This window comes from Oryctolagus cuniculus, chromosome 3 (assembly GCF_051225735.1).
Source record: "Oryctolagus cuniculus isolate XC-2025 breed Fujian yellow rabbit chromosome 3, ASM5122573v1, whole genome shotgun sequence".
NCBI classification, from domain to species: domain Eukaryota; kingdom Metazoa; phylum Chordata; class Mammalia; order Lagomorpha; family Leporidae; genus Oryctolagus; species Oryctolagus cuniculus.
In genome coordinates this window covers 140,593,642-140,619,175 of record NC_142869.1, presented here as the reverse complement: position 1 = coordinate 140,619,175, position 25,534 = coordinate 140,593,642, and the positions used below count along the sequence as shown (strand labels likewise).

Sequence of the window (25,534 nt, the reverse complement as noted above, 5' to 3'; positions counted from 1 at the left end):
TTTTACACTTTAGAAAACACAGTCTTTAAAAATATTTGCTGAAAGAATGAATGATTGTACTTGCTGAACTGATCTATCCTCCTGTTAGTTCAACACCCATACTTCTGCCAGGATGATCTTCTTTTTTTTTTTGTCAGCAGAGTTATACAGTGAGAGAGACAGAGAGAAAGGTCTTCCTTTTTCCATTGGTTCACCCTCCAAGTGGCTGCTACGGCCAACATGTTGCGGCCAGTGCGCTGCAGCTATCCGAAACCAGGAGCCAGGTGCCTCCTTCAGGTCTCCCATGCGGGTGCAGAGCCCAAGGACTTGGGCCATCCTCCACTACACTCCTGGGCCAGAGCAGAGAGCTGGACTGGAAGAGGGGCAACCGTGACAGAATCCGGTGCCCCAACCAGGAATAGAACCCGGGGTGCCAGCGCCACAGGCAGAGGATTAGCCTAATGAGCTGTGGCGCCAGCCAGGATGATCCTTCTAAAACATGGGTCTGATTCTGACACTCAATGGATCAAAAAATCTTCCATGACTCATATAATCTTGAGATAATGTCCAAATGACTTGGTGCAGAGTATAATGTCAAAAAGGTCAAACACAAATCTCTCCTTGCTGCACATACTCCATACTCCTCAAAGTTTCCAAATGTTAAGGCAATTTGGACGTAAGTTAGGATGCTATTGGGGATGCCCACATCCCATATCAAGTGCCAGGTCCTGGCTCTGTTGTGATTCTAGAATCTTGCTGATGTTCACCCTGGGAGGCAATAGGTGATGGTTCACAGAGTTGGATCCCTCCACCTATGTGAGAGACTAGGATTGAGTTCCTAGCTCTTGGCTTTTACCTATAGCCCAGCTGGGGCCATTGTGGGCATTTGGGGGAGTGAACCAGAGGATAGAAGCTCTCTGTGTACCTATCTGTTGGTCAAATAAACACAGAAAAAATTTTTTAAAAGTTCTCAAATTTGTCATTCTCATTTGTACTTTCATTTATTTTTTATCCATTTTCTCATCTTGTTCCCTCTGACTGGAGTTTCTTTCCCTCCACTCTTCAGTTGGCTACATCTCTGTATTTCTAGAAGTTTCCGTTTTCAACCCATCCATCCATCCATCCATCCATCCACTCACCCATGCATATGTCAGGAACTACATAAGGCACTCCTGAGGCACCTAGAGGCTACTTCTACCATAGCGCTCCTGTGACTGTACTGCAATTGTTCACTTTCCTGACTCAGTCACTAGTTTCTGAGTTCCTTCGGGGACCAGGGCTGTATTTTTCATTTCTACATTCCAACCACCTCAAATTTATCATATAGCAAGCAGTCACAGAAAATGCACCAGTCCTGCATTTTTGTCAAAATGGCAGCAAAAAACCCTTTTCACAGGTTTTACACATACATTCATCATAAGCCCACGAGTGACCCATGTTCTATACCTATTATTAATGAATAGCCCCAAATTAATAGACTTCTGCTGGTGTGCTATGAGAATTAGGATTTTTCTTAAGCATTATGCATCCTTGCTGGTTGTTCAAGTACTTGGAATGTTTAACAATTTGCTCTGTCTACATTGCATTTATTTAGATACCACTTTGTAGTTTTTTACACCTACCCTGCCATTATTTTGTGAATAATTAAATAGAAAATAAGGCTGATGAGAACCTGCATAGTATTCTGGAAATGTGTTCGCTATCAACGTTTTGTTAGCATTTTAGGTGGTATTAATAAATGAACATAGATTTATACCAGTTACTGATTGCCTTTCATTGTAATTTAACATCAAAATCTAAACAAGGAAGGATGATGTGTCACTAATCATGATATTTATGGTAATTTGCTTGTTGACAGACCTGTGGGAATCATATTTAAAGAGCTGCTTATAAACGTCTCATCTCCTCAATAGCTGCACTTGTAAACTACTTACCATCGGCATCCTGGCATAAATGTAGGGACCATGTAGTTGTGCTGGCTCATTAAAATTGCATTACCTTTGACCCCAGAATTCACCAATGGGATTTTCTTATAAACACAATAAAATTTTGATTAGGGATCTGAAAGAAGCACTGGTCAAAGTAAACACTCACTTCATGTGGAGATGTTATCACGGGGCTAAAAACATCAACCTTTTTAAGAGAATGATGACAACTGGAGTAAACATTGACTGAAAGCAAGAGAAACTGCTTGAGAATCCTACAGCGAAAGCAAAACGTCCCATGTCTAAAAACCACTAAGAGACAGAAGAGAACTTGTCATCACGATTCAGAAGCCTGGGGCTCACTGAGTCCTAACCAGACTGAAGTCCTCCAAAGTCAATATTTTATCTTTAATTCTGGTAGAGCCTCATCAATGCACAGCCACGACTTCTGGGATTCCTTAAAAATGGATGAACCGTGCTCCCCAAGGGTACAGCCCACAAGCTCTGCTGTCCCAAGACTGCCAACCCTTTGTTCACCTTAAAAACTGGTAAGCTGTGCTCCTTACCAGCAGAGCTGAAAAGCTTGGCCCTTGCAAGATCATCAAACCCTCATTCAAGTGAGTCCCTTCTTTCGTACAACGTGAAACATTTGTGAGTTTCACTTGTGGATCTGGAAGAGGTCAGGCTCCTTACTCTGCCCTGGGGAGAGGTTTGTGCATAAATACCTTGAACTGCAGCACATATCCAGGTTTCAGGGTCAGGTCTCGAGTTACTGCAAACCGATCTCCATCTGATTTGCCAAACACCATGGCTGACGGCGTGGCGGCACAGAACGTCTCATTCCTGACCATCCCTTCATTGGCCAACATCAACCACACACTCATCTGATTCATAGGGTAATCAAAAGCTGGCTTCTCATAGAAGTTCTAATAGAGGCAAGACAAGCAACACAGGAAGGCAATTTGAGAGCTTTGGAAACAAGAAAGGAATTTTCAGTTCAGAACATGCTGGGTCATGTACCATTTGCATTTCTAGGATTTCTTAACATTTTTAAAAAACTGCCATCAACTGTCTCTCTTGATGTTTTAACAAGTGAAATACTTTGCCACTGTGTATGTAATCATTTCATAAACACACTGACAACTTTGCTTGATGACTTGGCCAGACTGCATAGTCTTTTTCCATCTAAATACTCCCTGAACTGGTAGCCTCAGAGAGTTTACAGAAATAATGTGCACGTATTGAACTCAGAGGACACGTTCAGCATCAAGCACTAAACACATACGGATGGGAGGAGCTGTTTATCTCATCCACTTTCAGAATGCTCTGAATTCTTGAGTTCAGACACGTGAACAATACCTGGGGTAACGTGGGGTTGACCACGGGGATGACCTGCTTCTGCTTCTCAGACAGAATGATGATGTCATCGATGGCCCACTGGTCGTAGTCCTCCCCTGAGAAAACCGGCTGCCACCAGCGGAACCTGGTGCAAGGGGTCTTCGCGGCAGCTGGCAGCTCCAGATAGACAAACCTGCATGCAAGCACATCACTTCCAGTTGGGAACGGTAAAGCCACGCCTTCCTCGGCAGCTGCTGCCATCATAAGGGGGAGCAGGCATTTGCCCTAGTGGTTAAAATGCCTGCATCCCACAAACGAGGGCCTGGGTTTGCTGCTGGTTTCCAGCTTCTGACTCCAGCTTCCTGCTAGTGCAGCCCCTGGGAGGCAGTGGTGATGGCTTAGCAATTGGGTTCCTGCAACCGGGAGACCTGGATTGAGTTCCTTGGGCTCCTGGCCACTGCTGGCATTTGGGAAGTGAACCAGCAGGTGGGAACTTTTTCTGTCTCTCTATTAAATAACATGAAAATTAAGATGACATTAGAATGTTAAGGTTTCTTTGATCCCTTGATAGTTTTGAAAAGTAAGTTTGCACAGATCAGACAAGAGTTTAACATCGTGAGTATAAGTTGGGGTCATGTTTATTTCATTTGGAATTGTATCTTTTGGAAAAGAGGGAAAATATTTCCACTGAGTTTAATTTGTTGAAGTGTATCTCTTTTTTTTAATTCTAAAAAGTGTTTTATTTGCTCTATAGTTTTTTTAAACTTTTATTTAATAAATATAAATTTCAAAAGTACAACTTTTAGATTATAGCGGCTTTTCCCCCCATAACCTCCCTCCCACCCGCAACCATCCCATCTCTTACTCCCTCTCCCATCCCATTCTTCATTGAGATTCATTTTTAATTATCTTTATATACAGAAGATCAACTTAGTATACACTAAGTAAAGATTTCAACAGTTTGCATCCACACAGATACACAAAGTATAAAGTATCGTTTGAGTAGTAGTTTTAACGTTAATTCGCATAGTAGAACATCACAATGGTCATAACCTTCACAGGAAATATCACCAAAATTATTCTTTCATATAAACTTATGAACCTTAAATCTAAAAAATAGGTATATTTTAAGTGGTATGTTTAAATATATTTAATAAGTAATAATTGGATTTATGTATTTGTCAGTAGTAATTTTTCAATACGAAAGTGCAGTTGTAATATGCAAAACAACACATATTAATATATTAAAGCTCAACAATGGCTGGGAGTTAGCATATAAAAATTGCATTTTTTGTGTGAAAGTGAAAGTGCAAAGAATATAAAAAGTGATACTTTAAAAGTGATATCTTAGAGTAGATTTTAATGATACTTAGTAAATGCATTATGAGTATAAACAAAATACTGTGTTATCACAAAAGACCTGGATTGAAATACATATAAATGCATGAACGGTCCACATACTACTTAATACACGACTCATTTTCCCAAACTCTTCAACAGTCACTGCCTAACACATTTTATAACATATTTCCCAGCCATCAACAGAAGAGACAGGGCTGGGCCAGTAAAACACTTTAGAAAACCTAAACTCCACAGGCTCATTTAAACACTTTTAGGATGAGCCCTGGGTATATCCATGTGAAAATCTTGCCATGAGCTCTAACAAGTGAGCATTTTTTGTGTGCATGTGGACATGAGTGGAACAGAACACTGTGCCTGGAATGTGTTTGTATTGTGGTTTCTTTGCATGAACACTGGCTGGACATCTGACCTTTCCTGTAGCCATAAATCCTTTTTCAAAATGCTGAAAAGTTCAAACATGAATACAAACACTTTCCTGTCACTTAAATGAAATGAAATCTTTACACACCAGGCTGTCCCTCAGGTTCAGTATGGATGGGTCTGTCTGTTCTTGGACAGTGAACACATCAACAAGGGGACCTTCCCTGGGTGGGTGGCTACCTGGGCTTGCTGAAGTCGGAGAAGTACATCTCGGCCAGCAGGTGCCACTGGATGCCGCCGTTGTTGCTGTACTGCAGGAGGACACCCTCTTCTCGGCTGTCCGGCTGGTTGCAGGCAGCGCTCTCCCCGCCTATCTGGATGTAGAACTGAACGAAGTCCACCCAGGAGGTATCCAAGTCCCAGCTCACCAACTGTCTTTTCCCAGCCTTTCCACAGGATAGAAACAAAAAAAAATCACAGATCCAGTCATGTGGGAGTTCACTGGCATTCTGCTGTTGCAGTTTCAAATTCACACATGCACCCCAGGCTCTGGTGAACCGGCGTTGCCCCTCTTTATCATTCACTGAGAGGCACAAGTTAAGCCACTGGGTTGTCTCTGCTCTGGTTATAGGAACATTTGCTTAATATGTCCCTCAATGATTCCTAGACTCAGTTATGAGATCCTTGGGAACTGCTAATTACACCAAACAGTACTTCAAAGTTAAAAAAAAAGCCAGATTAGTTTTAATTAAAGCCCTCTCAATCCGTGCTTGGTAATTCTACTCCAGGCAGGGTAACACAGAAGAAAGACCACATATTTTGAAATCAGTGGGAGCTGGGTTTGAATGGCAGCCTATTAGTCAAATGGCAACTTGCATTTTCTCAAAGGTACAATGAGGATAATAATACCCTCCTCTTAGGTTGCTATGACAATGAGAGAGATGGAGTACCATGTTGCCTGGAAGACAGCGTGCCCTCCTGAGCAATCATCCCAGACACAGGCCCTGACTCTTCCCTCCTGCGAGAATCAAAGTGAGACGGCCAAGACAGAAACTTCTTGAAACAGAGAAAGAGTATGCAAGTCTTCAAGTTTCTTGGGCTCTTGGTCTCTTTCTAATCCAAAGGTTGGGAAGAACCATGTATATCAATTTTTACAACCATGGACTGTTCTTAAAAGTGTGAAAATTTCCCTCAAATCCAGGAACTCCTTCCATTGTTCAGACTGTAGATGGTTTCATGCTAGTGGGATTGAAGGAAGGTTTGGGAGTCTCCCTGAAACAGGGCCTGCCAAAGCTAATCCAAGGATTTTTCTGAACTGGTCCTAGTCTGCAATAAGTTCAATTAAAAGTTTAGGATGCCTGGGTTTCATTCCCAGCTTCAGCTTTCTGTCAGTGCAGACCACGGAGACAGCAGTGATGGCTTGAGTACTGGGGTTCCTGCTACCCCTGTGGGAGACATGCAGTTGAGTTCCTGGTTCTCAGCTCTGGCCATTGTAGGCATTTAGGGAGTGAACCAGCAGACAGGAGCTGTCTATCTGTATCTCAAAGAAAAATAAAGTTGAAAAGAGAAACTGAGACAGTAGAGAGGAAAAGACTCTTCACACTTATAATTTGAATGCTATTCTAATCCACTAAGCTAATTAAGAAAGTGCATCAGGAGTGCGTGCTGGGGTGAAGTGGGTTAAGCTGCTGCATGCGATGCCTGCGTCCCGTACGGGAGTGCCTGACGTGAGTCCCGGCTACTCTTCACTTCCCATCCAGCTGCCTGCTCGGGTGCATCCTGAGAGCAACAGGTGATGGCTCGAGTTCTTGGTTCCCTGCCAACAACTTAGGAGACCTGGATGGAGTTGTTGGCCCCTGACTTCGGCTGAGGCCAGGCCCAGCTGTTGTGGGCATATGGGGAATGAACCTATGGGTGGCTCTCTCTCACTCTCTGTTTCTGTCTCTTTCTCTGTCACTCTGCCTTTCAAATAAATAAATAAGTAAATAAATAAATAAATTTTTAAAAAGAAAAGGTTTCAGCTCTCAGAGGGGGAACTATTCAGGGCTAAATAAGAGGATACAGCTCCTCATAGACCTGAAGCCAATTAATCAAATTCCAGAAAAACAAGGATGTGAGCACAATGAGAACTGAAAATATTTCTGGGGAACTCTCCACTGTAAGTACAGATCTGAGGCAATCTTGCCAGCAACAGATACTTTTCACTTTTCCTTTCTCTCGGTGTTGATTTGAAATACTGGGAGAACAGACTTTGGAGAGTTGAGTATTTTCATGCCTCAGGATCATAATGGGGAGGATGTTTTTAGAAGCAAAATTACAGAATTGGGCAAGGTTATGCCAATCCTGCAAAGTTCCATGAGAAACCCAGCCTGGGGAAAACGAGCCAAAAGATCAGCTGTAAGTGGGCAGAACTGTAGAAAGGCGCTGATCACAATTAGCTGGCTGGAATGATCATTCTATTGAACTGCTGCCAGCCCCCCCTCTTTGCTTAAGACAGTTTCTTCCACTTAGAGTTGCAAATAGATTTGAATGATATAAGAGAGAAAAATTAAAAAAATGACCCTGAGTTATTCTGACAAAAATTTAGGGAGAAAGCTGGATTAGGAAGGGGAGAGAATAATTTTACTTTTAAAATGATGATTTTTAAGTTAGTGGCAAGATATATAAAGGGTCTTCACACAGTTTATGAAAAATTCAGACTGAAAACCTATATACAGATTTCAGCTCTTTTGTATCAAAAACAAATTTAGCTTTTCTGATTTTCCACGAACTTTCTGAAGTTCCTGCTTATAGGTAAAAATATTCACTAATACTAATTTGGAATTCACTTTCATAAGATATGAGATCTTTCTATGTGCCCAATGCTATTTTTATTAACTCACGATTCCATAAAGCATCCCACTTCACTTCACAGCTCAGGAAATTAGGTGGAGAGAGACCTTCTAACTTTTCAAGTTGAATCAATTAATGAGTTTGGGAGCCCATATGAAAACACAGGTGGTCTGGCTGCAGGGACTACTTGGCAGTAAGTGAAGGAAGTACTGAGATGTAACCCCACACCCTTGATATGTTTAAAACATGTGTGAGAATACACATGTTTACTAGGGGTATTTGAGTACTTATTAGTGAAAGACTCAAAATCTTCTTCCAAAATTAAGGCTCAGAGGAAGAATAACTTCCCCACTTTGGTAGAATTCTACAGTATATATCCGTATCTACACAATGTCTGTTGGTCATTTGCTGGTTGTTATTTCTCACAGCAATTCTTGGCGGGGGGGACTTCAATGTCAATGGGCAGAAAATATTGCCAAATGGAATCATCTCCTGACTTCTGTCATTCTCTATTTGGTTTGCTTGCTGATTCTCTGTTGCGCACCTGCGTCGTCAAAACAAAAACCTGTACCTATTTTTGTAGTTACATATATTAGCTTCTCTTGGATTTCTGCCCAAACAGTGTCTGCAACATATCAGCCCTCTATTATATCATGCACGCCTGTCGTGATATAAAGTGGGACATTCCAATTGTCCCAGAATGAATGGTTGTAGTCTCTGTTGGAAAGAAGTAGCAGCAAACACCTCACACTCTAGGGATCTGCCAACATTTAGGGTTAGCTGTGTTGCTTGATTTGCAGATTGGACCTGCTCCCTGTCCAGTCCCTTTGAAGACTGTAGAAGGAGATGAGTTGGAGGGCAAAGGAAAACTATGTTCTGCTGAGACTGTAGCATGGGAGGAGTTGGGGGTGGTTCCCCTGCTCTCAACCCTCACCGAGTGACATGGATGGGGGTGTTGCCACATTGACTGTCTCTGTCAATCTGCATGCCTAATTTGATGCAGGAGAGATTTGTATCTTCAGATGCCACCAGCAGCCACCAAACTGAGCCAGAACAGGACCCAAGAAGTCGGTTTACCATGAAAAGCTCTGCATTCCCCAGCCCCACCATTGGTCTTCCCTCCTCCAATGACATTGCTGAGATTAATGGATGGACAGACTGAAGAAAGTGCTTTCTCTATGTTGGAGAAGGCTGCACATGATTGGCAGATACTAATTCACTTAATCTACATACATCTCTCAAAGAGGTAGACACTCTCATTAGCTCCACTTTTAGATTGAGGAAGAGAAGGCACTAGGAGGTTAAGTGATTGACACAATAAGTGTCAATCAGCTTGGAGTGGGCAGAGACCAAGAGCCTTCACCACCCAAAGTCCCTCAAGACAAGGCTGGCTACACTGCAGGAGAGGAAAGCAGTAGGATTTAAATAAGGTCCAAGTGGCCCACTCTGCAGTCATAGAATCCAAAAAACAATCAGAAAATGACAAGAGTGTCCCAGATGTAACTTGGGGCACAGAGATTGGAAAAAGCCCAATCAAAAGCTGGGAATGTGGCCAGCGCCATGGCTCAATAGACTAATCCTCCACCTGCGGCGCTGGCACACCGGGTTCTAGTTCCGGTTGGGGCGCCGGATTCTGTCCCGGTTGCCCCTCTTCCAAGCCAGCTCTCTGCTGTGGCCCGGGAGTGCAGTGGAGGATGGCCCAAGTTCTTGGGCCCTGCACCCGCATGGGAGACCAGGAGAGGCACCTGGCTCCTGCCTTCAGATCAGTGCGGTGCGCCGGCCACAGTGGCCATTGGAGGGTGAACCAACGGAAAAAGGAAGACCTTTCTCTCTGTCTCTCTCTCTCACTGTCCACTCTGCCTGTCCAAAAAAAAAAAAAAAAAAGCTGGGAATGTGAGGACAATAAAACGACTTTCTTATTTGTACCCTGGGAGCTCTGACAGCCCCGAGAACCAACTACAAATGAAATGAGCCTCCGCCCTGGGTCCCGGTCACACCTTGCTGAAGTACAGAGATGATCCAGAGGAGATGACTCCACACCCTTGTTCAGGTCTGACAATTTCTCCCCCAATGACTTCTTGCCAGTCAGACTCCCAGCCGTTCTGGTTCTCGAAATCTGACATAACTGTGGAAGGCAGTGCAGCTTCTGGGTGGCACTCAGTGCCGCTGTATCCCGGGTCACACCTATGAGACAGTGGGACCAGGGAAACAAGTTGTGGGATCATTTGCAATGCCATGGCCGCCTGACTGAAAACAGTTTGCACATCCCACCTTCGTTCAGGTCTTATTAGCCACAAGCATTTTTTTTTTTTTACCAAAGCATCAATCTCTGTGCAATAGCAACAGTTTTGCACCCTCGCCCCAAATGGACATCCTTTCTTAGAGAGAAATAATGCTGTAACAGTAGAACTAGATATCAAGGAGTATAGAGGGAGAGCATGGATATGTGTGCTTACGTGTGTGTGGCAGGTGAAAGATGGTGGGATTCTCCTATAGCCTTATAAAGGCATAGCTAAACATTGTCTGCTCAACCAACATGTAACTCTGGCCATGTTTTGTAGCTCCTCTTTCTTTTCTTCCTGGTTAAATTACATATTCTAGAGTCTTTGAATATTCAAATGGGTTCCCTTCCCATCCTCATTAATGGTTTCACCATTCCCCAGGTGTGCAACCTTGAACTTGTGGTGCTTTGGTGCAGGACAGCATGCAGCAGAGTTTGACTTGTGCTTCAGGGAAGCAAAGGTAAACACTGGCAGGCTTCTCTCACAAACTCTGAAATGAAATCCAGGAGACCTCATCCTGAGGTTAGATTTTGCTGTTTAGAATAATACATGGCTTCATACTCATGTTAAAGCAACACCATCCTTTACATGTCAAAAAGCAGAGCAGGAAGGAGGATGGCTTTCTTTGGCTATTTCACTGTTTGCTTCTCCATCCCTACAACTCCAAGGACGGTTGCTATGGTTTCCATATAGACACTCATCCTAAATGGCAGGAGGGTCAGTCCTACTCCCTGGTGAGTATACCTGCACATGCCGTGGTCACAGGAGCCATGTCCACTGCACATGTTGGGGCACTGCTGCCCAATGTAAATGTCGTCCAAAGCCCACTCATCTTGGGCTGTGTAGTAGCTCTGACTCCAACGGAAGCGAGTGGCACTGGACCTGCAAACGGGTTATAAAACTGTTTCAATGGCCATGTGATGGTGTAGATAAAGCATGTCAGAGTTCAAAGTCTTTCAGATGATTAACTTTCTAGAACTTGTATGTAGCAGTCCAAAACTTTCTCTTTATATCCCACTCAAGAACTGTGCAATGCAACAATTTTATCATGAAAGAAACTTAAAATTTAAAAAGAAATCTGCCCATATTAGATATGCTTCAATCTGAATTCACTGGAGACATCTGAAAGAAAAGGAAAACATCTTTTTTTGTTGCACATAGATTTCATGCTAGAAAAAGAAAATCACTGAGGAAGATTATTTTAAAAATAAGACTATTAAACAGATGGAAATGTAAGATGTTTAACTTGTAGTGATACAATTTCTTACAATAAACACATCAGTAGTTACGGGAAGACCTTCAGTTAGCTCTTCCTGTAAAACAAAAATTTTTGGGGGGGGATATTGTTTTGGGGTTGAGAGGAGAGACTCCACTATTCTCTATTATACATAAGAACAGCTGGCTGCTAAATTCTGCTTGTTTTTGAAATTCTAGCTTGCTTGAGTTTCATTCGGAAGCTTATCTTAAGTGGAGATTATGAATGAAACAGTCCATTACTCAGGGAGAAACACTTGGAACTGTATCCATTGAAACCAGACCAGAAGTCCAGAGAAGGGGATGCTGCGGGAGCAACGTCAGGAGGCTCCCAGCCACTGCCTACTTGAAACTATTCCTTCAAAATTACAGCACATTCTTCACCTGGGGGAGTTTTCCGAGATCTGTGAGGAGTTCTTTTCGATCCAAGTGCAAAACAGAACAAATAAGAATTTGTAGAAGAATCGACTATGCTCTGTCTTCCCCAAGCACACAATTTACAGATACACTTGATCTTAAGGGCTCTGAGTGATCCATTAAAGCCTACTGCATCAATTACCTGCATATTAAGTACTCCCTAAGTACATAACAGACTGTTACAATCCAGCCTAAGCCTTTATTGTTTATTTTACCAATGATCTGTAGCTAATGAGTTGCATTTTCATTCCTAGCAGGGTAATTCCAGGGTTCACTGAGGTGTACCCAGCAGACACAGGCTTGCTGCATGTCAGAGCCTGTCATGGGACATACAGCAGGACAGGTGCACCATCATCTCTATGGTAATAGGTTTACAGTGTAATGAAATGGCCATAACACTTTTCAATGTCCTATGAAGAAATGGCTTTAAAAAAATCCTACTGTGAAAGGGAGTATGTTGTCTTGCTGCTTAGAGCTCTGCTTAGACGAACTAGATTTTGTGTACCGGCACCATCATGAAAAAGGCAGCTGACTCTGTTAGGACTGGTCACAATTTGGGTTAACTTCAGGGACACAGCCCTTTCTCCGAGAAAGGGCTTTTTTTCCCCTTTAAACTGAGTTGTTTACTTATGATGAGTTTCTTTTTTAAAGATTTAGTGATTTTATTTGAGAGGTAGAGTTAACAGAGAGGGAGAGGGTGCGGGGGGGGGGGTGGAGAGAGAAAGAAATATCTTTCATCTGCTGGTTCACTCCCCAAATGGCTACAATGGCCAGGGCTAGGCCAGGTGGAAGCCAGGAGCCAGGGGCTTCTTATGGATCTCGCACGTGAGTGTCAGGGGCCTGGGTACTTGGTCATCTTCTGTTGCTTTCCCAAGTGCATTAGCAGGGAGCTGAATTGAAGATGAAGCAGCTGTGACCTGAACCGGTGCCCACACAGGATGCTGGTGCCACAGGTGGCAGCTCAACCAGCTACGCCACAATGCCAGCCCCACGGGGCCATCTTTTGTTTCAAAAGTTTTCACAGGAACAGAATAAAATATAAAACAGGTACTCAAAAAAGTTTGCTTAGAAAACTGAGTCAAGGAGTGGGTGCACAGGCCAGGAGAGGACCTCCTGTTTCTGTCTTCTGTAGGTTGTAAAGAATGTGCTAGGATGTGGGGACAAGGACTTTGGCTCTGGAATTTATTAGCTGCCTGACCTTTAGTGAGGAAAGTAAACCTGAAGGGGTGTCCAGTTCCTCAGCTCTCAAATAAAGGGGACTGGGCAAGCTGAGTTCTAAGATCCCTTCCAGCTCTCAAGTATAATGATTGTGCTGGCGGTCACTGAGCAAGGTGACAGCTTTTCTTTATAGTTACATGCCTACACAAAACCAGGGCATACATTATTGTGAGGCTTTGTTGCTTCATATATAAAATGGGATGGGGTGGGGGAGGTTCAGAAGCCTACCCTAGACTTCCCATTTTATTTATGCTTGTAACAGTCACAGGTAGACACAGTCTAAATTCTTCTCTAAGTAAATTCTGCCTTACCTGAGGCTTATGAATTCTTGAAAAGGATACTTTCCTTGGATAAAAAGTTCCAAGTGGATGATTCCCTTTGAGTACAACCCACAGTTTGAGGGGCTGATGCTCACTCTGAGAACAGGCAGGAAAAGCAGGTGGAAGATGGACTTTGTTTCAAGGAAGGAAAAAAAATTACTAGTGGGAGCCATCTGCAGGTAGCCCAGGTGAGAAGACAAGGTGTGATCCCACTGATGTGCAGCTATACCCTTGTTAGGCATTGGCCTCAATGCCACTATTTAACCTGTAATTCTCTCCCTCTCTTAAAGCTAAGTCCGCTTAGGAAGACAACCTTGAACTTGTTGTATTGAAAGCAGAACTGCTGGGGCCAGCGCTGTGGCATAGCAAGTAAAGCCGCTGCCTGTAGTGCTGGCATCTCTTTTGGCTGCCGGTTCAAGTCCCGGCTGCTCCACTTCGAATCCAGCTCTCTGCTATGGCCTGGGAAGGCAGTGGAGGATGGCCCAAGTGCTTGGGCCCTGCACCCGCATGGGAGACCCAGAGGAAGCTCCTGGCTCCCGGCTTCGGATCGGCACAGCTCTGGCCATTGCGGCCAACTGGGAGTGAACCAGCAGACAGAAGACTTCTTTCTCTTCCTCTCTCTCTGCCTCTCTTTCTCTCTCTGTGTAACTCTGATTTCAAATAAAATAAGCAACTCTTAAAAATAATAAAAAAAAAAGAAAGCAGGACTGCTGCTGCATAGGTCATGAAAAGAAGTTGACTTGCATTGGAAATCCAAACTCTACAGATTCTCCGGAGCAACAAAACGGAAGTCTTTTCTTTATTTGATTTCTTTCCCCATGTCAACTTCAAGACTGAAGTAAAATGGTATTGACTCATCTCTTGATAGTCGGGTAACCTGAGGAATTAAGGTAAATGAAGGCTGAGGAAATTGTATTTTCCACCTTCAGAGTTCCTCCAATTACATTTGCCCAATTATTCTGAAACTCATTCAGTCATTAGGTGTTGATTTGTTTATGCAGTCAGCGACTGACAGCTGTTTTGGTCTCATTAGGCCCTGTTCTTATGTAAATGTCTCTCATAAAAATGAATTAATTTTCATTGGGTAACAAATGTTCAGTTCATATACAATATAATTTCTTTGAGCAGGTAGTATATATTTGAAATTTCCACTCTAAGTTGAGCTGATAGTATCTCTTCCAAAGTTAATAGAACTTTGATAGTGAAGGCACTATATTGCTTTCATACATTCAATTTAGAGTTGTATATGTTTGAATCCAAACAGCACCCCAAAGATTTGGTCAAAAGGAATACTGCTTCAAACTAATCTATAGTCTCTTTGCTTAATGCTTGGGAAAAACATGCTTCTTGCAGAAGTCGCAACTGGAGAGCCGGCGCCGTGGCTCAATAGGCTAATCCTCCACCTTGCGGCGCCGGCACACCGGGTTCTAGTCCCGGTCGGGGCGCCGGATTCTGTCCCGGTTGCCCCTCTTCCAGGCCAGCTCTCTGCTATGGCCAGGGAGTGCAGTGGAGGATGGCCCAGGTGCTTGGGCCCTGCACCCCATGGGAGACCAGGAAAAAGCACCTGGATCCTGGCTCCTGCCATCGGATCAGCGCGATGCGCCGGCTGCAGCGGCGGCCATTGGAGGGTGAACCAACGGCAAAGGAAGACCTTTCTCTCTCTGTCTCTCTCTCTCACTGTCCACTCTGCCTATCAAAAAAAAAAAAAAAAAAAAAAAAAAAAAAAAAAAAAGTCGCAACTGGATATAATAAATAATGTTATCAAGTAGGCCAGGGAGAGTAAATACAGTTTAACTTTACAGCAGAACTGTTAAGCACTATGTATAAAAAACAACGATAACAACCTACTAAGCATTTTTTGTTAGAAATATAGCAATAATGTGTAGTATATTAGTCAGAAGGAATACTAAAATAAAATATCCCTTGGCCTGTCTGTCTAAAATTTTTTTTTCACTTTCTTATTCAAGGGCCTTAAAGATAGTTTGGAAAAGCAGTATTAAATTATTTACTACCTCTACTGAGAGGCAAATAGTCAATAGAATAACCAATAGGGCTTTTTTTTCTTTGCTTTTAAAAGAGATACCTAAGAATAAGATATCTCCTTGGTTCATTGGGGCACACTGAATTAAAATTCTATTTAATTTCCCAACACTGAGTAACAATACCTTCTACGTGGTAGGTGCTGTTTGGAACTCATGAGTTTAAGGGCCAATATATTTTCTAAAGGGTCCAATTAACAACAATGAGATTAACCTTTCCTGACTGTACTACAATTTTCAACTGGGTGGTGCTATCATTTGAGCTAAGAAATACTTATGCAACATAAATGTGGGTGCACAGGCCACTTGTGAAGGTTTTTCTGATAGGAACAATACTTTTAAAATATTGCCTATCCTACCTTAACTAAGAATAGAAGCTCATTATGTCCATAGGAATGGAATCTCTAAAACACACTGTCAATTCTGAAACTGTACTTTACATGTGAATGAGTGAAAATCAATTACTTTTTTTAATAGAATGAGGGAGATTTACTCCATGGCAAAATTAAAACAAAAAACCCTCAGTAGGCTGGCACCCAGTATGACCAGTATTTCAATTATTTGATTGTCACTGCATAAACTTGATATATATGCTTGGAATGGCATTGAAATTAAATAAAAGTCTTGATTATATTCCCAGCAGTAGACACACAAGAGAAGAATGTTAGAGAAAGCAGCAACTTGGGACACAAAGCATTAATAGTGTATCTAGGAAATTGCACACAGTTGGATACAAAAAAATCTGTGGAAATCAAATTTCAAGCATTTTATTCCATCTGATATAATGATGTATCCGCAAAAATAATCAAGGAGCCATTCTTTCATAATGCAGTAATTCTCCCTTCAACCAAAGGTGGAAAAGTAATTCTAGGTTTTTATCTCATCAGTTGTTTTTGGTAGAGACTCACCTTTTGAAAAATAATTGTCAAAGGGTTTATTTAGCCAGTTTCTTTTCACAAAAAGACTATGGGGGGCAGATACCCCAGATAAACATAGTACCTTTTTTTTATGGTTTTGATTTTGCGCAAATCACAGAATCCTAGACTCCCAACACCATGAGTAGCATTTGGGATCATCTCATTGATCCATTTTATGATCCTCATAAGGAACTGACCTTAAAGAAGTTGTGAATGGTTTAGACGAAGCAGCTAATAAACACTGGCACAGTAATTCTTCCTCTTTCTGTATGTATTAAACTTTGGGGGCGAGGTGGGTGTTTGGCCTAGTGAAGATGCTGGTTAAGACTCTTTTCTCCCATACCAGAGAGCCCGGGTCTGATGGCTGGCCACAGCTCCAGATCTGAGCCTGCTGCCAGTGCCGACCCTGGGAGGCAGCAGGTGGTAGCTGATGTAGTTGCATCCCTGTCACTCATGTGGGCCCAACTCTGCCCTTTGCAGGCGTTTGGAGACTGAACTAGCAGACAGGAATTCTCTCTGCCTCATTCTGCCTCTCAAATATGTACATAAATGAAAATTAAAAATACAATGAATAAAATTCAGGCTTTTTGATTTCTGGTGTGAGGCTTTTTCTTTGGCTGAACTCATCCAAAGTCCACTGAGCACATTTATTTCTTTAAATTTTTTTTGCAAATATTACATTGTTTCAAGTGACCAAGCTAACATGAAACAATGCAATAGTCACAAAAAATCATGCTTTCCTCTTTCCCATTATCAAATGTTGAAGTTTGTTCCTAGATGAATGAGGCCTCTGCTTCTTGGGAGATGATTTTCCTCATGACTATAAGAATGTGGCCAGAGAAAAAGGGCATGCTAAGCTTTTGACCTAAAAAGTAGGGTTTTACAGCCAGAAAACAACCTGGCAATTCAAACTACCTGAATTTCTAGATGCCTCTATCATTCCCTGTTGTATGTCATACCTATAGGAACCAGCTTGTTGGGTTGCCCCATAAAAAGGAACAGTTGAGCCAGAGGAATCTAGGACGATTTGGAAATCAAACTTTCCTATCTTTCACATATCCTCAGCATAAAAGAACTATCTGGGTCCTTAGCCAATGAAAACATCTAAGTAGCTGACTCTCCACTGAGCTCATACTCAAGTCCTGCTGAGAGAAACAGTGAGGTCACAGGGGCAGCCACAAGCAAAGACATCTCTCACCAGGTCTTCTGCGGAAGAAGTGCTATGAGTCTCCGCCACTGGGTGAACTCACTGGCATGGTAAATACTTGCTGATGTAAACTCCTGACAACTTGGCATGCTCGGAAGGCATTCCTGCAAGGCAGGCAGAAACACACAGACAAGAAAACAACACAAAAACAAAACATGAAACACATTTCCTCCCAGGGCAACCTGCTTGCTCACCCACCATTGTCTAAGAAATCTAATGTCACAATCTTAACCACTTGGGATATGAATGCAATCTGTAATTTTCCTCCTATGAAGCTAAAACATTTGAGAAATAATTACAAACGAAATGTCTCCCAATTCTTACATGCACAAAACGAAGTGGATTAGGACTCATGGTTTGGAGGCTTGTTGCAACATTAGTGTTTGGCAAAATTATTGCATTCACTGTGATTTATCACAATGCCAGATTGCCAATATGTATTTGTAAAAGAAGTAAATTTTATTGTAAGAAAATGGATCGATATGTTTCTTTTTTGCTTCTAAAGACAAGATCGCAATATTTTTAATATGGTCTACCTATAGGAAAAGAGACTTAGACAAGGAACAAATAAAGGCATGCTATAGGGAGAGAAGACACATGTTTATGCAGGAAATAGCCTCCAAAACACTGCCTGAGAATACACTGTTTCGAAGTTACTCTCATTGTCTATTCAGTTCCAAATACCCTTTAGGATCTGATAGGGAAGAATGGAGCATCCTTGTAATCTGTCGCTAACTTTGTTACTTCAAGGTCACGAATCGCACTTCCTTTTTATCCAGACTTAAACGTTTAGAGCTATAATTTCTTTGCTTCCAGGTGAAAAAGAAGAGATGCCCTGTTTCACGCTTGAGAACATACACTTACTTCTTGGACTAGGTGCCAGGTGAGGCCGTGGTTGGTTGAGTACTCCAGCTTCACCTGGTTGTCCATGTGTGGAGTGTATTTCTGGCCACATCCCATCACCAGACTGAACTGAATCATGTAGGATGCTCCTATCTGCATTGACTGTGTCTCCACATAGCGCATACTTGAAGCAAGTTTAGAATCTCCTGTGAAACTGAGAGAGACAGAAGTGCTTATGAAGACAATACAGAAAAGTGATGGATTGGGGAAAAGCTAAAACTCTTTACTTCATACGATACACCAAGATAGTTCATTGCACTTATTTTTTTAATTATGTTAAAGGCTGAGTCACACAGAGAGAGAGATGGAAAGAAATTCCTTCCATCCACTGGTTCCCTCTTCAAATATCCTCATTATCTGAGGCTGAATCAGGCAGAAACTGGGAGCCAAGAACTTCATCCAGGTCTCCAATGTGAGTGGCGGGGACCCAAGCACTTGGGCTCTCACCTGCTAGCTTCCAGGGTGTGCATTAGCAAGAAGCTGGATCAGACGCACAGCACTCAAGACTCTAACCAGGCACTTGACTTAACAGCTGTGCCATGGTGCCTGCCCCTCATCCCATCCATTTAAATCTTGCCAAGCTCTAGAATGGATTTCAGTCCATCATAAATACAATGTAATGCCACCTATTAAAGAAGCAAGCTTTATAAAAAGCAAGTACCCACAGTTGTCCAATGTGTCTGAAATTAGATACTCACTCATGTATTGCTCATGAGTACAAGCCATTTGACTCATTCATCTCACTTCTTGGACTCTGGTAAGGAAGTCATTCTAAATTCAGAGGCCATTTTATAAAATATGAAAAATATTATAGGACTCCTGATGGTAGACAATCTCCATGTCCACCCCTACAGAAAATGGAAGGCTTACGAGAAGTGGCACAGCTAAAAGAAAGAATGTTTTCTAGTTCACTAAGCCTAAACACTTCCCACTTTGGATCTGAAGAAATCCCCCAGATCCAAAATTTAAACTTAATTATAACTTCATCCAGAAAGGAGATCTAGCCAGACTTCAGTAAACTGAGCTAGTCAACTCAGAGAACATTATTCATTATGTATAAAAGAAATTCATCAGAATGTGGTGGCTGTGCTTGGTGGTGAGTTATTTGGCAAATTACAAATTTTCTTGTTTTTCAAAGGCTCATGCATTCAATACTGAAACCATCATAGTGCAGTTTTAATGCAGTGGTTGTGCTTAAAGTGAGTACAATTCACATTTTACTAGGTCTTAAATGAGTCTGTAAACTGAAGGCAGACAAAATTATTATTATTATTTTTTTTTGACAGGCAGAGTGGACAGTGAGAGAGAGAGACAGAGAGAAAGGTCTTCCTTTTGCCGTTGGTTCACCCCCCAGTGGCTGCCGTGGCCAGCCCACTGCAGCCGGCGCACTGCGCTAATCTGAAGTCAGGAGCCAGGTGCACACAACTGCTGCTAGGGTTAAGGTATATAGAATATGATCAAAAAATACAAGGCTATAGAGTACAGGTGTTTGGCAATATTGGCAATATAGGAAACAACAAAGAGCAAAAATAGGAGTAAGCCATACAGGCACAAACTCCAGAAAACTCCAAGCTTTTTCCCACGAGAAGTACATTCTGCTTTCAGCTTCAAAGGTGAACTGCTCTCTCAAACATCTTTTCTGAAGAAAGTAATCAGAGGCAGCCAACTAGGCTTCATTTAAATGGTTTGCTCTGATGGCAGCCGTGTCCTGTGAGCAACCGTAGTGGCACTTGTACATATCTCACAACAGTATCTTGTATCCCTTAAATATGGACAGTTATTATTTGCCAACTAAAACAAAACAGAACTTCAAAAACCCAACATCTCACGTGTCCTGGGTTTTTGGAGAGAAACCCCACAGTACACTGGTAGCACGTGAGCTCCGGAGTCTGCAAGTGACAGGGCAATTAGAACATTCCCGCCCACGCCGTCCATAGCATTTCCCTGCTTCCGACATCTCTGATGTAACTTAAGATTACGTTCACAGTCAGCTTCTTATAAATTCCTCCCTTCTGAGGTCATCTAGTGTTCCCAGAATTCTGTACAGAACAGAAGGAAATACCCAAACTTGGAAGGTATGCTCTGTGAGCTGCTCTGATGGCAGATTTGTAAAAAATTACTTATTTATTTATTTATTAGAGAGAGGGGAGAGTGTGTGTGTGAGAGAGAGAGAGCTAGAGAGAGATTCCATCTGTTGATTTACTCCTCAAATGAAATGCCTAGGATGGCATGGGCTAAGATGGGGTGGGATCGGGGAGCCAGGAATACAATCCAGGACTCCTGTGTGAGTGTCAGAGAGCCAACTACTCGAGCCATCACTGCTGCCTCCGAGGGTCTGCATTAGCAGGAAGAGGAGTCAGGAGCTGAGGCCAGAAATTGAACCCGGGCATTCTGATGTGGGATGTGAATGTCTTAACGGACATTGTAACTCCTAGACCAAATGCGCACCCCACAATACTAGATTTTAAAGGTGCTAAGGCACCATGAGAAAACAATAAGAATTTAGAATAATAGGTTAAATAAGCAGCAGAGGATAAACAATGATGACAGAATTCTTGTTTGGTACTTGTGTCTATCAACTGGTAGAAAAGGAGCCCAGACTGTTTTTGGTGTCTCCTAGCATGAGCACACATTTGTGGGCAGGCTGATCCTGCTGCCAACCACTTTCTAGCGATTGGTCCAGGGGTGGCCCTGTGTCCACCAGTGAGTTCTTACCAAAGAAAGGTAAGTGCAAGGTGCTAGGTGGAGCCACTGACTTGGTTTTGTTAAAAGCTTCTGGCAAGAGATTGATGGCGTTGCTGCCATGTATTTGCCTGCTGCCCTTACTGTCTTCCTTCTTCTCTAGAGGTGTGGCCACCGCCTTGGGAGAATGATGGGTCCCACAGGTGGATGGGCAGGAAAACTAGAGAAAACTTTGCTATAGTGGTCACCAGCCCTGGTCTGCCTATTCTAGGATAGTCTGTTACAAATGACAAATAGGTCTCTTCACTTTTCCTTATGTCGTGGTCAGTGTTTCCTCATTTTTATTGTGACCTCAAGCTGAATGCATTTCTAACAGATGCACCTGTCACACTTCAGAGTGCTGTGTGCTGTCTAGCCTGATGCCTTTATCTGAAGCAAGATACACAAGAAATGCACAGATGTCCATGCTACTAGACCATTCATAGTACAACTTCACTCAGTTGTGTCTTATTTATTCAAAAGTGGCTGAAAGCAAGGGATATTAGGTCTGTTTTTTCTTCCCTCCTGAATGTTCAGGCTCAGCTGGAGTTCTGGGGGCAGAGAATTTCATAGACCGAGATCCACTAATTTAGAAAACTGCTTCTCTTTGCTGCTCATCTAAGTCATGATATGTTTATAAAGGCAAAAACGAAGCTGAACTTCTTCTCTGTTACAATCATAGGAAGAAAAAAGAAGAGCCTGCATCAGCATTTTGGGGGAACTTCAGGAGACAGAATGCATTAGGAATCAGGAGGCTTAACATGATTCATGCTAACTTGCATGAGTGTCTCAAAAATAAAAGAACAGGGGAGGGCATTTGGCCTAACAGTTAAGGTGCCAGCATCCCATATTAGGGTTCCCGGGTTTGAGTTTGGTTCCAGCTTCCTGCTAATGTGCATTCTGGGAGGTAGCAGGTGATGGCTCAAGTACTTGGGTCCCTGCCACCTCTGTGGACTGAGTTCCCAGCTCCTGGCTTTGGTCATGGCCCAGTTCCAGCCACTGCAGGTATCTGGGGAGTTAGCCAGCCAAAGGAAGCTTTCTGTCTCTTCTCCACAACAACAGCAATAAGTACTACTACCAGAGGCACACAAAAAGTGTTTTGCACCTAATTACAAGGTCTAATTAGGGAGAGAGCCCAACTCTTTCCACTGAAATGAGATTACCTCTCTCCCCCTCTTCATTTCCACCTCTGAGAAGACTCTGTAATGACATTGGTCAATGGATAGCATCATAACGTACCTTGAATCTCCACAGTTCTAGACCTACTTCATAGTCTAGCTCTTTTTCTTCTCTCTCTCTATCTTATGCATTGCCAAGGATTTGTTTTCCATAGTGAGGGATCTTATTTTATTTGTCTCTGTACCGCCTGAAGATGCTGCACCTCACTTGCTCCTAACAGAAGCATCCTGTGATGGACTTTGTACTTTTCCAACAGTCAGAGAATCATATTTGACCTTTTAGTCAAGGTCCTTCCAAAGACCAATAGTGATCAATGATACTATGTACGGAGAAGGGAAAAAAAGATGCTGAGTGGCTGGCCTCAGTGTCACACAGAAATACATAGAAAGTAGGCTGGATTTTTACTTGGAAGTTCATTGCTATGTCACGCCTATGGAAGGCTCCCAAAGAATGTTTGTTAAATAAAATGAACACATGAGTGAGGTCTTCCAACTGGGAGACATGCAGGTTTTACAAAACTGCAGCTACTTAAATGCAGAATGAACATGGTCAAGGGTTTGAGGTGACATTTGCTTGCAGAAATCCCATTCTGCGTTTCCCCAGAGCCTCTTTCCCGTCTCTTTGAGAGGACAGGCAGATACACACAACCTAAATAAGTGGGAGAACACTGGGAGCACAAGGTTCCTTAAAAGCAAATTCATGTCAAATAGCAAGTCACCTAGGGAAGGGGCCACTTTTCACAACTGGTTTCATGTGTTTATGGAGAGTTTGGTAAGTGAATCAGTATGGTTGAAAACTCCCTATTAATGTGCATAAAAAACACACTGCATCAATATTTACATGTCTTAAAAACATCAGCTGTTTTCTATTATTTTCAAGAATTCTGTAGAGAAGACTGTAGAGCTCATTTCCAAGAAACAGAATTACTCAATGCTGTTTTGCTATGAAGTGACTTGCAGGTAAGGGTGATTTGCAGGAGAGTGGAAGAATCTGTTTCTCTGATGTCACCCTCCTTCTGGTTATGTTCTTGTCATCATCAAAGAAATGTTTACTAGATGTGATGGGAAAATTAGTTGGTGTTGTGAAATTAAAGATGGTATTTTGACCCACTTGCTATTTCTACAATATGTTTTAAAATAGAAATAATATTATTTTAGTGGATTACATAAATTTTACCCTCAGTGAAACAATCTGACAATACAGAAGAAGCATTGTTTTAAAAGTAAAAATTTGCAGTTCTACTAACTAGAAATGATCATTGTTAATGCTTGGTCATACTTCCAGATGTTTTTCTCCCTTATCCGTACACACAGAAATACACACATATATACATTCTTTTTTTCTTTTTAAAAATTATGAAATTACAGTAAATCTCCCTTTTCCTCTTTTTACAACAATTTAATTGCCATCTCTCTACACTGGAAAAATATGGTAAGACACTGTCATTTTTAATGAATCAAGCCAATCTCCAATTATGGAAACTTGGGAATGGTGTTTCCATCTTTCACTGTTATAAACAATGCATGTACAATATGCATCCTTGTGTATCTTTGTATACTTGTCCAATTATTTCCTTAGGATAAATTCTGAGAAACAGAATTGCTTATACAAAACAAATGCACATTTTACAAGCTGACAATTAACTGCCAAGCTGCACTGCCAAAGACTGCAGCAAGTTCCACCCACCAAGAACATTAGCTAGGACTGATGGAACAGTTCTTGCCAATACTGAACATCAATACATTTACACTTAGCTACTTTAATCTACATTTAGTTTCTTAACCTATATTTTTTGACTATAAAAGAAGTCAAAAAGCTCTTCCTATTTACTGGCTATTGTTCTACATGTATTTTGTGTGTGTGTGTGTGTATGAACAGCCCTTTCACACACTTCGCCTATTTTAAAAATTGAAGTGCATCTTTTTCTTACTGATTTATAGGAGTTCTTCATTTACTGGGGATATATATATATATATACATATACACACAGTATGTCATAAAAGCTGAAGATAACCTCCTGCTCCAAATTTATGGTAATTTTTTGATTTCAGGGAGATTTTTTTTTTTCTTCTTCAAATAAAAGTTTAAAAATTTTAAGCAGTGGATATGTAATACTTATGGGCCCTGCTTTGGGTGTCTTGCTGTATTGGTAATTATTGAAACTGCCAGCAAACCTGGGTCATAATTCTTTTTGCAGTTGCTCAATGAGCATTTGAAAGGAATATAATATATGTGATCTGCTTGTAGGGTCCAGGTTGCTTTTTTTTTTTTTTTTCTTTGAGAACAAGTGTTACTGTTAACTCACATAGTACAACTCAATGAGTACAGAGGTCCTGATTGGGAAGTTAATGCACAGTGACTCCCATTAATTTAACAATTAACATTCTTAGGTATTATGTCATTGATCACCCACGGCTCTTGACATGAGCTGCCTAGGCTATGGAAGCCTTTTGAATCCACAAACTCCTTCACTATTTAGACAAGGCCATAAGCAAAGAGGAAGTTCTCTCCTCCCTTCAGAGAAAAGTACCTCCTTCTTCGATGGCCACTTCTTTCCACTGGGGTCTCACTCACAGAGATCCTTCATGTAGGACATTTTTTGCCACAGTGTTTTGGCTTTCTATGCCTGAAGTGCTCTTGTGGGCTTTTCAGCCAGACCAGAGAGCCTTAAGGGCTGATTCTGAGGTCAGAGTGCTACTTAAAGCAATTGTCTTTCTATGAGTCTGCAGTGTGGACTGCTTCCCATGGTGGAGCATTCACTCCTTTTTACTTCTATCTATTATTATGACTAGGATTTTTCTTGATCTATTAGTTCCTGCCTGTTAGTTACCTCCTAACATTTGTCTGGGCCCTCCCTTATGTTTGGTTGTAATGTTTGTCCATCCAGGACCACACTCTGAATCACAGCAGTTGCAACTTTCTCTTTGTGATTGTAACAGGTTTCCCATTATGGTCACCAATGCATGGTATTCAGTGTGTGGAGACTGCTATTTTCATTTTCCTGTGAACTCCTCTCCCCTCTCCCCAGCCCCACTCCCTCACTGCTCTCCAGCCTCAGGGGCAGTAGAGAAGAGTTTTGTAGGCTGGGTGGAAGGGGCCACTAAGCTTTTGCACACTTTGCCTTCTCTCAGCAGCACAGTTCTCACACTATTTCCTCCAGAAACACATCCATTGGTCCAGGTTTTAAAAATGGTGCAGCATTTTCTCCCTTTGTTACATGGCTTGGATCATTTCAGTGTTAGGGCAATGTTAGAGAGTCATTTCAGCTTACCAAGATATTT

The 25,534-nt window shown here is 42.1% G+C and overlaps 1 protein-coding gene across 2 annotated transcripts in view; it reads right to left on the bottom strand.

The window, feature by feature from the left end:
• RELN (reelin) overlaps positions 1–25,534 on the bottom strand; it is a 539,369-nt gene that overhangs the window by 118,874 nt on the left and 394,961 nt on the right. For both annotated transcript variants that reach the window (XM_051849694.3, XM_070071183.2), the window contains exons 21-27: positions 18,315–18,507; positions 17,442–17,554; positions 10,823–10,960; positions 9,794–9,980; positions 5,205–5,410; positions 3,264–3,435; positions 2,630–2,830 (exon numbers count right to left, since the gene is read on the bottom strand). In XM_051849694.3, the coding sequence (XP_051705654.3) occupies positions 2,630–2,830; positions 3,264–3,435; positions 5,205–5,410; positions 9,794–9,980; positions 10,823–10,960; positions 17,442–17,554; positions 18,315–18,507 (1,210 nt within the window). The remainder of the gene's footprint in view (positions 1–2,629; positions 2,831–3,263; positions 3,436–5,204; positions 5,411–9,793; positions 9,981–10,822; positions 10,961–17,441; positions 17,555–18,314; positions 18,508–25,534) is intronic.